The following is a 14,903-nucleotide window of genomic DNA, read 5'->3' as shown; positions in this document are numbered from 1 at the left end:
AGTCATGCATGAACACAGCCAAATGAAACAACGTTACTCCAGGGCCAAGGTACAAAACACAACACCAACAGTCAACACACAGCATAAGATATCAGTAAAATACAATCACACAGGAAAAGACAGTCCAAGACTTAGAGACCATGAATGTTGCAGAAATCTGCAGTTGAACACCATATGGCTTGTCTTCTGCCAAGCGAACACTGGAGGGGGGCAGCACTGACCCCAACTTGGACACTGTGCCTCGCGGACTCCACCTCCTGGGGGGCTGTAAACAGGTAAATTGTCTTATCCTCTGTACAACTGAGGCCTGCAGCTGCCCCACTGTCCACCAGTAAATCAGTGAACTGGCCTGGCAGAATTCCACGTTAACAATGTCCAACAGGGTGATCACTCGTTGTCAGATTGCACACCACCTTTGGGCACAGACTCCCCTGATGCCTCTCTGACACAAACAGCAGCATGATCCACTCCAAGCCCAATCCTTCATTTTCTTTGTCAACAGACAACTCGCTGATGACGTAGACCTGCAGTACTTTGAGATCTTAATGTCCAGCAAGGTCTTGAGATTGTGAAAAAAAATATCCCTATAAAGAACAATAATACGTTTGGTTGGCCCAGTAGAAGCTGCTGTGATACTGCGTGTATTTGCCCTGACTCAGACCATAAGGTACAGGAGCAGAAGTAGGCCATTCGGCCCATCAAGTCTGCTCCACCATTCAATCATGGGCTGATCCAACTCTTCCAGTCATCCCCACTCCCCTGCCAACTGGCCATACCCTTTGATGCCATGGCTAATCAAGAACCTATCTACCTCTGCCTTAAATACACCCAATGACTCAGCCTCCACAGCCACACGTGGTAACAAATTCCACAGATTTGCCACCCTCTGACTAAAGTAATTTCTCCGCACCTCTGTTCTAAATGGACGTCCTTCAATCCTGAAGTCGTGCCCTCCTGATTTGGACTCCCTACCATGGGAAATAATTTTGCCATAGCTAATCTGTTCAGGCCTTTTAACATTTAGAATGTTTCTATGACATCCCCCCTCATTCTCCTGAACTCCAGGGAGTACAGCTAAAGAGCTGCCAGACATTCCTCATATGGTAACTCTTCCATTCCTGGGATCAATCTCATGAATCTTCTTGGAACCCTCTCCAATGTCAGTATATCCTTTCCAAAGTAAGGAGCCCAAAACTGCACATAATACTCCAAGTGTGGTCTCACGGGTGCCTTATAGAGCCTCAACATCATGTCCCTGCTCTTATATTCTATACCTCTAGAAATGAATGCCAACATTGCATTCACCTTCTTCACCACCGACTCAACCTGGAGGTTAACCTTTAGGGTATCCTGCACAAGGACTCCCAAGTCCCTTTGCATCTCTGCATTTTGAATTCTCTCCCTATAGAACCATAGAACACTACAGCACAAAAACAGGCCATTCAGCCCTTCTAGTCTGTGCTGAAACAATATTTCGCTAGTCCCATGAACCTGCATTCAGTCCATAACCCTCTAGACCTCTGCCATCCATGTACCTATTCAATTTATTCTTAAAACGTAAGAGTGAGCCCACATTTACCATGTCAGATGGCAACTCGTTCCACACTCCCACCACTCTCTGAGTGAAGAAGTTCCCCCTAATGTTCCCCCTAAACCTTTCCCCTTTCACCCTAAAGCCATGTCCTCTCGTATTTATCTCTCCTAACCTAAGTGGAAAGAGCCTACTCACATTTACTGTCTATACCCCTCATAATTTTGTAAACCTCTATCAAATCCCCCCTCGTTCTTCTACACTCCAAGGAATAAAGTCCTAACCTGTTCAATCTTTCCCTGTAACTCAACTCCTGAAGACCCGGCAACATCCTAGTAAATCTTCTCTGCACTCTTTCAATCTTACTGATATCCTTCCTATAGTTAGGTGACCAGAACTGTACACAATACTCCAAATTTGGTCTCACCAATGTCTTATACAACCTCCCCACAACATCCCAACTCCTATACTCAATACTTTGATTTATGAATGCCAGGATGCCAAAAGCCTTCCTTACAACCCTGTCTACCTGTGACGCCACTTTCAGGGAATTATATATCTGAACTCCCAGATCCCTTTGTTCCTCCACACTCCTCAGTGCCCTACCATTTACTGTGTATGTCCTACCTTGATTTGTCCTTCCAAAATGCAACACCTCACACTTGTCTGCTTTAAATTCCATCTGCCATTTTCTGGCCCATTTTTCCCATTGGTCCAGATCCCTCTGCAAGCTTTGAAAGCCTTCCTCCGTTTGGCATTAGAATCCGTCTGCTGGGGGGACTCAGTAGGGTGAGCACTGTCGATGAAATTGTCAATGTTTCAGCTCAGGGCTAATGCAACTGCTGATGCAGGGTCTCGATCTGAAATGTTGACGATTCCTTTCCCCATAGACAGGAAGCCCCTTCAGAAGGTTGTGTATTGCTCCAGATTCCGGCACCCGCCGTTTCTGGTGTCACCTCATGAAGGATTCTGTTGCTATTTCAGGGTGTTTTTTTCAGCTATTTGGCTGCTGGGGTGGGGATACATCTCTACCAAAGCTGCTCCTTCCCACTGCTAGCCTGCAGGTCACCCTTGGACAAGGTGTAGCACCCGCATTGCCCCCCTCCCCCGGCGGATCAGGGTCATGAGAAGCTGTGGGAACCAGTGGTGGATGGTCGTACGAGCAGCTGGTTCATATCACAAGTCCTGGTTACGCGACCACTGACACCAGGCAGACAATCTCTGAAGAGTATTGATAATGACTGGGGTCAGCTGTCTTGTAAAGACACTGCTCAGAAGGTGCCAATGGCAAAACACTTCTGCAGAAAAAATTGCCAAGAACAATGATGGTCATGGATTGAGGAAGCAATAAGAACAGTGTGAAGTGGGTTTTCCCCATAGGCAGATTAAAGACCATGATCACCCACATCATACGACACGGCACATAACGGATGCATTGGGTAATGGTTATATGGGTGGGGTTCTTCTGTGAGGAGACAGTGACTGGGTTGGGTCTGAACATTCAGTGGAGTTTTATTTATTTACAGACAATGATCACCCACATCATACGACACAGCACATAACGGATGAATTGGGGTGGGGTTGTTCTGTGAGGAGACAGTGACTGGATGGGGTCTGAACATTCAGTGGAGTTTTATTTATTTAGAGATACAGGATAGAACAGACCCTTCTGGGCCTTGACAACCCTGATGTATCTATTACCTAATCACAGGACAATTTGCAATGACCAATTAGCCTACTAACTGGTACATCTTCGGACTGTGGGAGGAAACTCACGTGGTGATGGGGAGAACATACAAGCTCCTTACAGACAGTGCCAGAATTGAACTCTGAACTCCGGTGTCCCGAGCTGTAATGCCATCAGAGTGACCGCTACACCATTGTGGCACTGATTTAAGCGGGATGAGAGGTTAGCTCATTGTCGCAAGGATCTGAGAGGCAGTTTCTGCAGGCTAGATAGTCCAGAACGAGGGGACTTTATTCTTGGGTTCAGAGTAGGCACAAGAACTGCAAATGCTGGGATTTTCAGCAACACAATGTGCCGGAGGAATTCAGCAGATTGGGCGGTGTCTGGGGGCGGGGGGAGATAGATGATGTTTCAGACCCAGGCACTTCCTCAGAGCTGAAAAGATGGAGAGGAGACCGTCAGTACAGAGAAGTGGAGTAAGAGCAGGTGATAGGTGGATCGAGGAGTGGAGAGTTTTGATCAGCAAGTGAGGGAGGGATGAAAGAGGGAATGGCTGGGAGGTGATAGGTGGATCCGGGTATGGGAAGTGTTGATTGGCAGGTGAGGGAGGGGGAGAGTGTGAATTTCTGGGAGGTGATAGCTGAAAGAGAGAACAGGTGATGGGAATCTGATAGGAAAGGAAGATGGAACATGGAATAAAGGGAGGGAGGTGTGGAGAGGAACAAGAGGAGAGGCTATGGTTAGGGGAGTCTGTACTCACTAGAGTTTAGAAGAATGAGAGGGGACCTCAGTGAAACCAATCAAATATAAAAGGCCAGGATAGAGAGGGTGTGGAGAGGATGTTTCCAGTGGTGGGGGACTCTAGGACCAGAGGCTGGTTCATTGCACAACACCCAATGCAAAATAGCTGATCCCCTAATGGGCTCAACCACCAGCTGCTCCAAAAGGCCATCTTGTAAGTATTCTAGAAATTCCCCCTTGGAATTCGCAATCTACTGGCATATAGAAGTACCCCATGGCTATTGTAACATTGCCCTTTTGGCGTGCATTTTCTATCTTCTTGTAACTTGTAGACAACTCCTTTCTACTGTTTGGGTGGCAGGGGGGGTCAGTATTTTTCTAAGCTCCATGTACCTATCCAGGAGTTTGTTAAAGGACCCTATCATATCCGCCTCCACCACCATTTCCAGCAGCCCATTCCACGCACTCACCAATCTCTGCTTAAAAAAACTTACCCCTGACATCTCCTCTGTACCTGCTTCCAAGTACCTTAAACCTGTGCCCTCTCGTGCTAGCCATTTCAGCCCTGGAAAAAAGCCTCTGACTATCCACACGATCAATCCCTCTCATCATCTTATACACCTCTATCAGGTCACCTCTCATCCTCCGTCGCTTCAAGGAGAAAAGACCGAGTTCACTCAACCTGTTTTCATAAGGCATGCTCCCCAATCCAGGTAACATCCTTGTAAATCTCCTCTGCACCCTTTCTATGGTTTCCACATCCTTCCTGTAGTGAGGTGACCAGAACTGAGCACAGTACTCCAAGTGGGGTCTGACCAGGGTCCTCTCAGGAGCTGCAGCTTGGTAAACCTGGTGCAAATGTGATAATCTGGGAGGAGACGCAGGTCGCCCAGACTTCCCACGTCCCACACAGAGTACAAAACACTGCCCTTGAACCATTCTCACTACACTACTATGCCCTAACAGACAAGTGAACAAATAAGAACAGGAAAAGCAAAACTTACTGGATACCTTACTTAGCCCAAGTCTGATGGGACAAAGCCACTCTAAACACTGACACACTTAAAAGAATGATCACTCAAAGACTAGAGGTACATCTATTTAAAGCAGAGATGAGAAGCTGTATAATTCATTGCCACAGACAGCTGTGGAGACCAAGTCTTTGGGTGTATTTAAAGTGGAAGTTGATGGGTTAATGATTAGTCAGGACATCAAAGGTTATGGGGAGAAGGTAGGAGAATGAGGTTGAGAGGGAAAATAAATCAGATGATGGAAAGGCGGAGCAGACTCGATGGGCTGAGTGGCCTGATTCTGCACCTCTATGTATCTTCTGGTCTACAGTGGGTTTTTCACTAACCTTGGATCAATGTGTCTGCCATTTGGGCTAAAGTCAGGATGAATTTTGGTTAAAATCTTCAGTATTCTCTATCTGTGCGATCCTTGTGTGAGTTCTGGAGCTTATTAGATATTCAGGAAATCAAAGGGAATGGGGATGTGGTGTGTGAGCTTTGTTGTTGATCAAAGTTCAAAGTAAATTTATTATCAGCACATGTACCATATATCACCATGTACTGTACAATTTTGAAATTCATTTTCTTGTGGTAAGTGCAAAGAAACAATATAGAGTCAATGAAAGACTTCACATAACAAGATGGACAGACAAATAACCACTGTACAAAGGGCAACAAACTGCAGATACAAAAGTAAATAAATAATAATAAATAAATAATAATAAATAAATAAGTAATAAATATCAAGAAAATGAGATGAAGAGTCCTTGAATGTTAGTCCATAGTTAGTGTGAACAGTTCAGTGATGGGGTGAGTGAAGTTTTTCCTCACTAGATCAAGAACCCAATGGTTGAAGGGTAATAACTGATGAGAGAATTCTGATGGAGAGAACTGACTCTTCCTGCTCCCAGTCCATTTCTAAACGGATTAACTTCTCCTGTCTGTTGTCTTTGTGGGCTATGGTTTTTTCATCTGACTCGGGTCCTGGGGAGGGTTTGGGGTTGGAGTTAATCTTGACTGGAGAGGCTGTGGTTCTGGACCAGGTGAAGAGGCGTCTGACCTGACCTTTCCTGACTAGCTGTGGTTCTGGACCAGGAGAAGAGGTGTATGATCTGACCTTTCCTGACTGGAGAGGCTGTGGCTGTGGTTCTGGACCAGGGGAAGAGCTGTGTGATCTGACCTTTCCTGACTGGCTGGGGTTCTGAACCAGGTGAAGAGGCATGTGACCTGACCTTTCCTAACTGGAGAGGCTCTGGCTGTGGTTCTGGACCAGGGGAAGAGCTGTGTGATCTGACCTTTCCTGACTGGAGAGGCTGTGGCTGTGGTTCTGGACCAGGGGAAGAGGTGACGTAAGCCGTCTTCTCCTGTTGCAGGTGTGTGGTGCTGTCCGATCCCCTGAAAGATTCTGCTCGGACTCAGGAATCCTGGAACGCGTTCTTCACCAAGCTCAGGACCCTCCTGCTGATGTCATTTACCAAGAACCTGGGCAAGTTCGAGGATGACATGAGGACCATGAGGGAGAAGAGGACGGAGGCTGGCTGGAGTTTCTCCGAATATTTCATGGTTCAGGTAAGGCTGCTGTATGTGTGATAGTTCAGAATCAGGTTTAATATCACTGATGTAGCTCCTGAAATGTGTTGTTTTGTGGCAGTAGTACAGTGCAATACATAATAAATACTACTAATTTATAAAAAAATATACACAGTGGCCGCTTTATTAGGTACACCTGCTTGATAATGCAAATATCTAATCAGCCAAGACAGCAACTCAATGCATAAAAGCATGTAGACATGGTCAAGAGGTTCAACTGTTGTTCAGAGCAAACATCAGAATGGGGAAGGAATGTGATGTAAGCGACTTTAACATGGAATGATTGTTGGTGTCAGATGGGGTGGTTTGAGCATCTCACAAACCACTAATCTCCTGGGATTTTCACACACAAGTCTCTAGAGAAACGGGAAAAAAACATCCAGTGAGCGGCAGTTCTGTGGGTGGAAATGCCTTGTTAATGAGAGAGGTCAGAGAAGGATGGCCAGCTGGTTCAAGCTGACAGGAAGGTGAAAGAAATCTGGGCCAGATGGACTATGACCCAGGGTTCTGAAAGAGGTGGCTGAAGAGACTTGTAGAGACAATCTTTCAAGAATCACTAGATTCTGGAATGGTTCCAGAGGACTAGAAAATTGCAAATGGCACTCCACTCTTTAGGAAGGTAGGAAGGCAGAAGAAAGAAAACTACAAGAAGTTAGCCTGACTTTAGTGGTCCGGAAGATGTTGTAGTCTTTTTTTAAGGATGAGATTTTGGGGCACTTGGAGGCATGTGATAAAATAGGCTATAGTCAGCATGGTTTCCTCAAGGGAAAATCTTCCCTAACAGATCTGTTGGAATTCTTTGAGGAAATAACAGTCAGGATAGACAAAGGAGATTCAGTGGATGTTTACTTGGATTTTCAGAAGGCCCTTGACAAGGTGCCACACGTGAGCTTGCTTAATAAGGTAAGAGTCTTACAGGAAAGATACTAGCATGGATAGAAGATTGGCTGACTGGCAGGGGGCAAAGAGTGGGAATAAAGGGAGCCTTTTCTGGTTGGCTACCTGTGACTAGTGGTGATAGAGTCTGAGAAAAGTACAGCACAGAAGCAGGCCGTTCAACCCACCTAGTCCATGCTGAACCATTTAAGTTGCCTACTCCCAATCTCCTGCATCAGGACCATAGCTCTCCATATCCCTGCTGTCCAGGTACCTAACCAAGCCTCTCTCAAATATTGAAATTGAGCTTGCATGCACTACTTGTGCTGGCAGCTCGTTCCACACTCTCGCAACTCTCTGAATGAAGAGGTTTCCCCTCATGTTCCCCTTAAACTTTTCACTTTTCACCCTTAAACCATGACCTCTAGTTGCGGTCCCACTCAACCTCAGTGGAAAAGGTCTACTTGCATTTGCCCTATTCTATACCCCTCAGAAGCCCTGAAGAAGTGTCTCAGTCCTAAACGCTGACGGTTTATTCCTCTCCATAGATGCTGCCTGACCTGCTGAGTTTCTCCAGCATTTTGTGTGTGTTGCTTTGGCTTTCCAGCATCTGCAGACTTTCTCGTGTTTGTGATTTGATACCCCTCATAATTTTATATACCTCTATCAAATCTTCCAAGTTCCAGATAATAAAGTCCTTACCCATTCAATCTTTTCTTATAACTCAGGTTCTCCAGTCCCGGCAACATCCCCGTGCATTTTCCCAGTACAGTTTCAACCTTATTTACATCTTTCCTGTAGGTAGGTGACCAAAACTGCCCACAATACTCCAAATAAGGCCTCACCAACATCTTGTACAACTTCAACATAACATCTCATCTCCTGTACTCAGTACGTTGATTTATAAAGGCCAATGTGCCAAAAGCTGTCTTTACGACCCTGCCTACCTGTGACACCACTTAGGAGGAATTATGGATCTGGATTACTGTTCTACAGCCAGCCTCAGTGCCCTACTGTTCACCGTGTAAGACCTACCAAAGTGCAACAACACCTCACACTTGTCTGTATTAAATTCCATCTGCCATTTTTCAGTCCATTTCTCCAGCTAATGTAGATCCCTCAGCAAGCCATGATAGCCTTCCTTACTGTCCCCTACACCCCGAACCTTGGTGTCATCTGCAAATTTTCTGATCCAGTTTACCATATTACCATCCAGATCATTGATTAGGTGACAAGTAACTATGGACCCAGCACTGATCCCTGTGGCACACCACTAGTCACAGGCCTCCAGTCAGAGAGGCAACCCCCTACTACCACTGGCTGCTCCTGCAAAGCCAATGTCTAATCCAGTTCACTACCTCATCTTGAAAGCTGAATGTCTGAACCACCTTGACTAACTTCCCATGTGAGACCTTGTCAAATGCCTTACTAAAGTCCATGTAGACAACATCCACAGCCTTGTCTTAATTCACTTTCCGGGTAACTTCCTCAAAAAACTCTTAAGATTGGTTAGGCAAGACCTACCATGAACAAAACCCTGTTGACTATCCCTAATCAGTCCCTGTCCATCCAAATACTCATATACCCGACACCTGAGAATACCTTTCAATAACTTTCCCACAACTGATATCAGGCTCACCTGCCTATAATTTCCTGGTTTATTTTTTAGAGCCTTTCTTAAACAACAGCACAACATTAGTTATCCTCCAATCCTTTGGTAGCTTACCTGCCGCTAAGCATGATTTAAGTATCTCTGCTAGGGCCCCAGCAGTTTCTGCACTAGCCTCCCACAGGGTCCGAGGGAACACCTTGTCAGGCCCTGGGGATTTATCCAGCCTAAGGACAGCAAACACCTTCTCTATAATCTGTATAGGGTCCATTACCTCACTGCTGCTTTGCCTCACTTCTATAGACTCTGTGTCCGTCTCGATCCGTCTCTGTGTTACGATTGCAAAAAATCCATTTTTGTGGTGTTCTGCAGGGGTTGGTGTTGGTACAGCTTCTTTTCATGTTGTATATCAGTGGTTTGGATAAAGGAATTGATAGCTTTTTTGGCCAGGTTTGCGGATGATACAAAGACAGGTGGACGGACAGGTAGTGTTGAGGAAGCAGGGAGTCTGCAGAAGGACTTGAACAGATCGGGAGAATGGGCAAAGCAGTAGCAGATGGAATACAGTGCAGGGAAGTGTATGATCACGCACTCTAGTAGAAGGAATAAAGACGTAGACTATTTTCAAAATGGGGAGAAAATGCAGAAATCTGAGTTGCAAAGGGACTTGGGAGTGAGGGCTGGAATATAAAAGCAATGATATAATGCTGAGGCCTCACTTGGAGAACTGAGAGCAGTTTTGGACCCTTATCTAAGAAAGTGTATGTTGACATTGAAGAGAGTTCAGAGGAGGTTTACAAGATTGAAAACACGAGGAATTCTGCAGATGCTGGAAATTCAAGCGACACACATCAAAGTTGCTGGTGAACGCAGCAGGCCAGGCAGCATCTCTAGGAAGAGGTACAGTCGACGTTTACAAGATTGATCCCACCTATGAGGAGGGTTTGATGGCTCTGGGTCTGTACTCACTGCAGTTTAGAAGAATGAGGGAGGGGTCTTATTGTAACTTATCAAATATTGAAAGGCCTAGTGGATACGGAGAGGATATCTCCTATACTGGGGGAGTCTAGGTCCAGGGGGCACAACCTCAGAATAGAAGAAGATCCATTCAGAATAGGGATGAGGAGGAATTTCTTTAGTCAGGGGATGAGGAATCTATGGAATTCTTTGCCACAGATACCTGTGGAAGCCAAGTCATTTGGTATAGTTAAGGTGGAGGTTAATAGGTTCTTGATTAATCAGGGCATTAAAGGTTACAGGTAGAAGGCAGGAAAATGGTGTTGAGAGGGAAAATGGATCAGCCATGATGAAGTGGTGGAGCAGACTCAATGGGCCAAATGGCCTAATTCTGCTCCTATAATACTGTGCAAAAGTCTCTGGCACCCTGTGGTTTCAGACGGTATGCCCCCACAGAGCCCTGATCTCAACATCATCGAGGCTGTCTGGGATTACCTGGAGCGAGACAGCCAGAGTCTGCTGAAGAAATGTGGCAAGTTCTCCAAGATGCTTGGAACAACCTACCAGCTGATTTTCTTATAAAAATACCTAAGAGAATTGATGCAGTTTCAATATTTGGTGGTCACACTAAATATTGATTTGATGTAGTTCTTTTTTACTGTTCACAGTTCTCTATAGTATTTTAGGGTGTTTAGAAACTTTTCATTTCATTATTTTTGCAAGCATCTTTGCTTTACAGAACTGTTTTACATGTGCCTTAGACTTTAGCACAGTACTGCTTATCTTACGGTCTTATAGAGTAAGAATGTTGGGGGAGGGGGAAGAGTACAAGCGTTAGTTTCATGCAGATGTTATGTACGGTGTCCATGCTGGATTGGAAGCTGGCCTCTCCCGTCCGTGCTGACCTCCAGTGTTCACTCGGAGGAAGACAAGCTTGGATTGTGTTCATCTGCAACACTCACAACACGCTGGAGGGTCTCAGCAGGTTGGGCAGCATCCGTGGAATCGATGAGTCGATGTTTCGGGCCGGAACCCTTCATCAGAACTGTAGGGGGAAGGGGCAGAGGCCCTATACAGAAGGTGGGGGAGGGTGGGAAGGAGAAGGCTGGTAGGTTCCAGGTGAAAAACCAGTAAGGGGAAAGATAAAGGGATGGGGGAGGGAAGCAGGGAGGTGATAGGCAGGAAAGGTGAAGAAGGAATAGGGGAAAACACAATGGGTAGTAGAAGGAGGCGGAACCATGAGGGAGGTGATAGGCAGCTGGGGGAGGGGGCAGAGTGACATAGGGATAGAGGAAGGGAGGGGGAGGGAATTACCAGAAGTTGGAGAATTCTATGTTCATACCAAGGGGCTGGAGATTACCTAGACGGTATATGAGGTGTTGCTCCTCCAACCTGAGTTTAGCCTCATCATGGCAGTAGAGGAGGCCATGTATGGACATATCTGAATGGGAATGTGAAGCAGAGTTGAAGTGGGTGGCAACCGGGAGATCCTGTTTGTTGTGACAGATGGAGTGGAGGTGCTCAACGAAGTGGTCCCCCAATCTGCGTTGGGTTTCACTGATGTAGAGGAGGCCACACCGGGAGCACCGGATGCAATAGATGACCCCAACAGACTCACAAGTGAAGTGTTGCCTCACCTGGAAGGACTGTTTGGGGCCCTGAATGGTGGCAAGAGAGGAGGTGTAGGGACAGGTGTAGCACTTACGCTTACAGGGATAAGAGCTGGGTGGGAGATCCGTGGGGAGGGACGTGTGGATCAGGGAGTTGTGGAGGGAATGATCCCTGCGGAAAGCGGAGAGGGGTGGAGAGGGAAAGATGTGCTTAGTGGTGGGGTCCTGTTGAAGGTGGCAGAAGTTGCGGAGGATAATGTGTTGGATCCGGAGGCTGGTGGGGTGGTAGGTGAGGACAAGGGGAACTCTGTCCCTGTTGTTGTGGTGGGAGGATGGGGTGAGAGCCGGTGCGGGAAATGGAGGAGATGCGGGTGAGGGCATCATTGATGACAGCAGAAGGGAAACCACGATCCTTAAAGAAAGAGGACATTTGAGGTGTCCTGGAACGGAAAACCTCATCCTCGGGGCAGATGCGGCGGAGACGGAGGAACTGGGAATAGGGAATGGCATTTTTGCATGTGGTGGGGTGGGAAGAGGTATAGTCGAGGTAGTTATGAGAGTCAGTGGGCTTGTAGAAGATGTCAGTGGACAGTCTGTCTCCAGAGATGGAGACCGAGGGCCTCTGCCCCTTCCCCCTTCAGTCCTGATGAAGGGTTCCGGCCCGAAACGTCGACTCATCATTTCCATGGATGCTGCCCGACCTGCTGAGTTCCTCCAGTGTGTTGTGAGTGTTGCTTTGACCCAGCATCTGGAGAGTATATTGTGTTCATCTGCAGCTCCCGTCAGTGCTGCCCTCCAGTGTTCACTCGGAGGAAGACAAGTTGGATTGTGTTCGTCTGCAGCTCCCGTCAGTGCTGCCCTCCAGTGTTCACTCGGAGGAAGACAAGTTGGACTGTGTTCGTCTGCAGCTCCCGTCAGTGCTGCCCTCCAGTGTTCACTCGGAGGAAGACAAGTTGGACTGTGTTTGTCTGCAGTTGTACTTTTTTTTGCTGAGAGATGATCAGACTGTTGTGGGCTTGTTTTTGCCGACAACTTCCCATGCGCCATCAGTCGACAGGACATGACAGGAAATTCACTGACTTCGGCTACATCATTTTTTTTGCATGACCATACTGTGTGTTTACTGCTATCATATGTCCTGTATGTGCCTTGTGCTGTGACTGTGTTTTTCACCTTGGCCCCGGTTTAACACTGATTTGTTTGGCGGTATAGTGGAATGACAATTGAAGTTGGACTTGAACTCTCCTTTGTGTTTGAAGGAGGAGCTGGCTTTCGTTTTTGAGATGTTGCAGCAGTATGAGGATGCGCTGGTCCAGTATGATGAGCTCGATGCTCTCTTCACTCAGTATGTCGTCAACTACGGTGCTGGGGGTAAGTGTTGCTCTAGCTGCAAGTCATTAACACGCAAGGTTCTACAGATCCCAGAAACCCAGAGTAACATACACAAAATGCCAGAGGAACTCAGCAGGTCAGTGGGGAATAAACATTTGATGTCTTGGGCCAAGACCCTTCATCAGGACAGGAAAGGAAGGGAGAGGCCTGAATAAGAAGGTTTGGTGGGGTGGGAAGGAGTGCAAACTGGCAGGTAAGACCAGGTGAGCATTAAGGTGGGTGGTTGTGGGAGGTGGGGATAAAGTGCAGAGCATGGAGGTGATAGGTGCAAGAGGTAAAGGGCTGAAAAAGAAGAAATCTGATTGGAGAGGATAGTTGGACCATGGGAGAAAGGGAAGGAGGTGATGGGCAGGTGAGGAGAAGGTCAACCACTGCTCTTGGGTTAACATAGAAATTTACAGCACAGTACAGGCCCTTCGGCCCACAATGTTGTGCTGACCACATAACCTACTCGAGAGACTGCTGAGAATTTCCCTAGCACATAGCCCTCTATTTTTCTAATAGAGAGCTAGGTTAAGGGTGAAAGGTAAAAAGTCTAAGGGGAACACGAGGGGAAACTTCATCACTCAGAGGGTCGTGAGAGTGTGGGATGAGCTGCCAGTGCAAGTGGTGGATGCAAGCTCAATTTCAACTTGTAAGAGAAATTTGGATGGTACATGGATAGTAGGGATATGGAAGGCTAGGGTCCCAGTGCAGGTCGTTCAGAGAGGTAGTTTAAATGCTTCAGCATGAACTAGATGGGCTGAAGGGCCTGTTTCTGTGTGGTACTTTTCTATGGTGAGAGGGTGACCAGAATGGGGAATGGGAAAAGGGAGAAGGGTTGGGAAGAACAGTTACAGAAATCAATGTTATACTGTCAGGTTGGAGGCTCCCCGGGCAGGATATGGGCTGCTGCTCTTCCATCCCGAAAGTGGCCTCGTCTCGGCAGTAAAAGAGGCCATGGACCGACATGTCAGAATGGGAATGGTTGTGGGGTGGAGATACGTCTCCACCAAAGGAAGTGTAAGGCTCTCCTTCCGTCTGCTAGGCTGCAGGTCACCCTCGGGCAAGGTGTAGCCCCAGTTGAGACCCCCGCTCAGTGAAACCATGGGAGTAGGTGGTGGATGGTCGTACGAGCAGCCAGTGCACGTCACAAGTCCTGGTTATGCAATCACTGACACCAGACAGACAATCTCTGAAGAGTATTGATAATGGCTGTGGTCACCATCTTGTAAAGACACTGCCCAGAAGGCGACAATGGCAAACCACTTCTGTAGAAACGTTTGCCAGGACACTCATAGTCACGGGAAGACCATGGTTACCCACGTCATATGACATGGCACATAATGAACAAGTGAATGCTGATCAAGTGCTGAGAGGAATATTTGTGTGGTTTGTCTGTGTGTTCCTGTTGGATCTGCATGGGAGTGTGTATATCTCTGCAGATGAATTTTGCCTCTCCTCTCTGCAGTGGATGCCCACTCTCCCCCGGGGGTCTGATCCCATCCGGCCAGAGTCTCAGCGTTAGAACCCTAACCCTGCCCGCCTGACGTGTGCCTATTTTGCAGATGGTGCCAACTGGCTGGCCTCCTTCTGCCAGCCCGTAAGGAGCTGGAACGGGCTGGTCCTCCGCAAGCCCATTGACATGGAGAAGCGGGAGTTAATCCAGAGGAACCAGGCCACCCTGCTCGACCTGCGCAGCTACCTCTTCTCGCGGCAGTGCACGCTGCTGGTCCTACTGCAGAGGCCATGGGAGGTGGCACATCGCGCCGTCCAACTGCTCCACAACTGCGTCCAGGAGCTGAAGCTACTCGAGGTAAAGACTGTCGAGTTTCTAATTTGACTTGTTTTTAAACCCCCCCCCCCCCCACTCATGTCATGCTCTCTTCTTGCTGTTGCCATCAGGGAGGTGGTACAGGAG

General features: G+C 47.3%; 1 protein-coding gene across 1 annotated transcript in view; it reads left to right on the top strand.

Annotated features, from left to right (window-relative positions):
- Positions 1-14,903, top strand: part of trappc10 (trafficking protein particle complex subunit 10) — a 130,457-nt gene that overhangs the window by 51,614 nt on the left and 63,940 nt on the right. Inside the window, 3 exon segments of the mRNA XM_063050211.1 lie at positions 6,343-6,538; positions 12,871-12,982; positions 14,551-14,798. Of these exon segments, the coding sequence (XP_062906281.1) occupies positions 6,343-6,538; positions 12,871-12,982; positions 14,551-14,798 (556 nt within the window).

The sequence above is a fragment of the Mobula hypostoma genome, chromosome 6, assembly GCF_963921235.1.
Source record: "Mobula hypostoma chromosome 6, sMobHyp1.1, whole genome shotgun sequence".
In the NCBI taxonomy this organism is placed as follows: domain Eukaryota; kingdom Metazoa; phylum Chordata; class Chondrichthyes; order Myliobatiformes; family Myliobatidae; genus Mobula; species Mobula hypostoma.
Note: the sequence above shows the minus strand (reverse complement) of the source record. Positions and strands in the feature narration are given on the sequence as shown.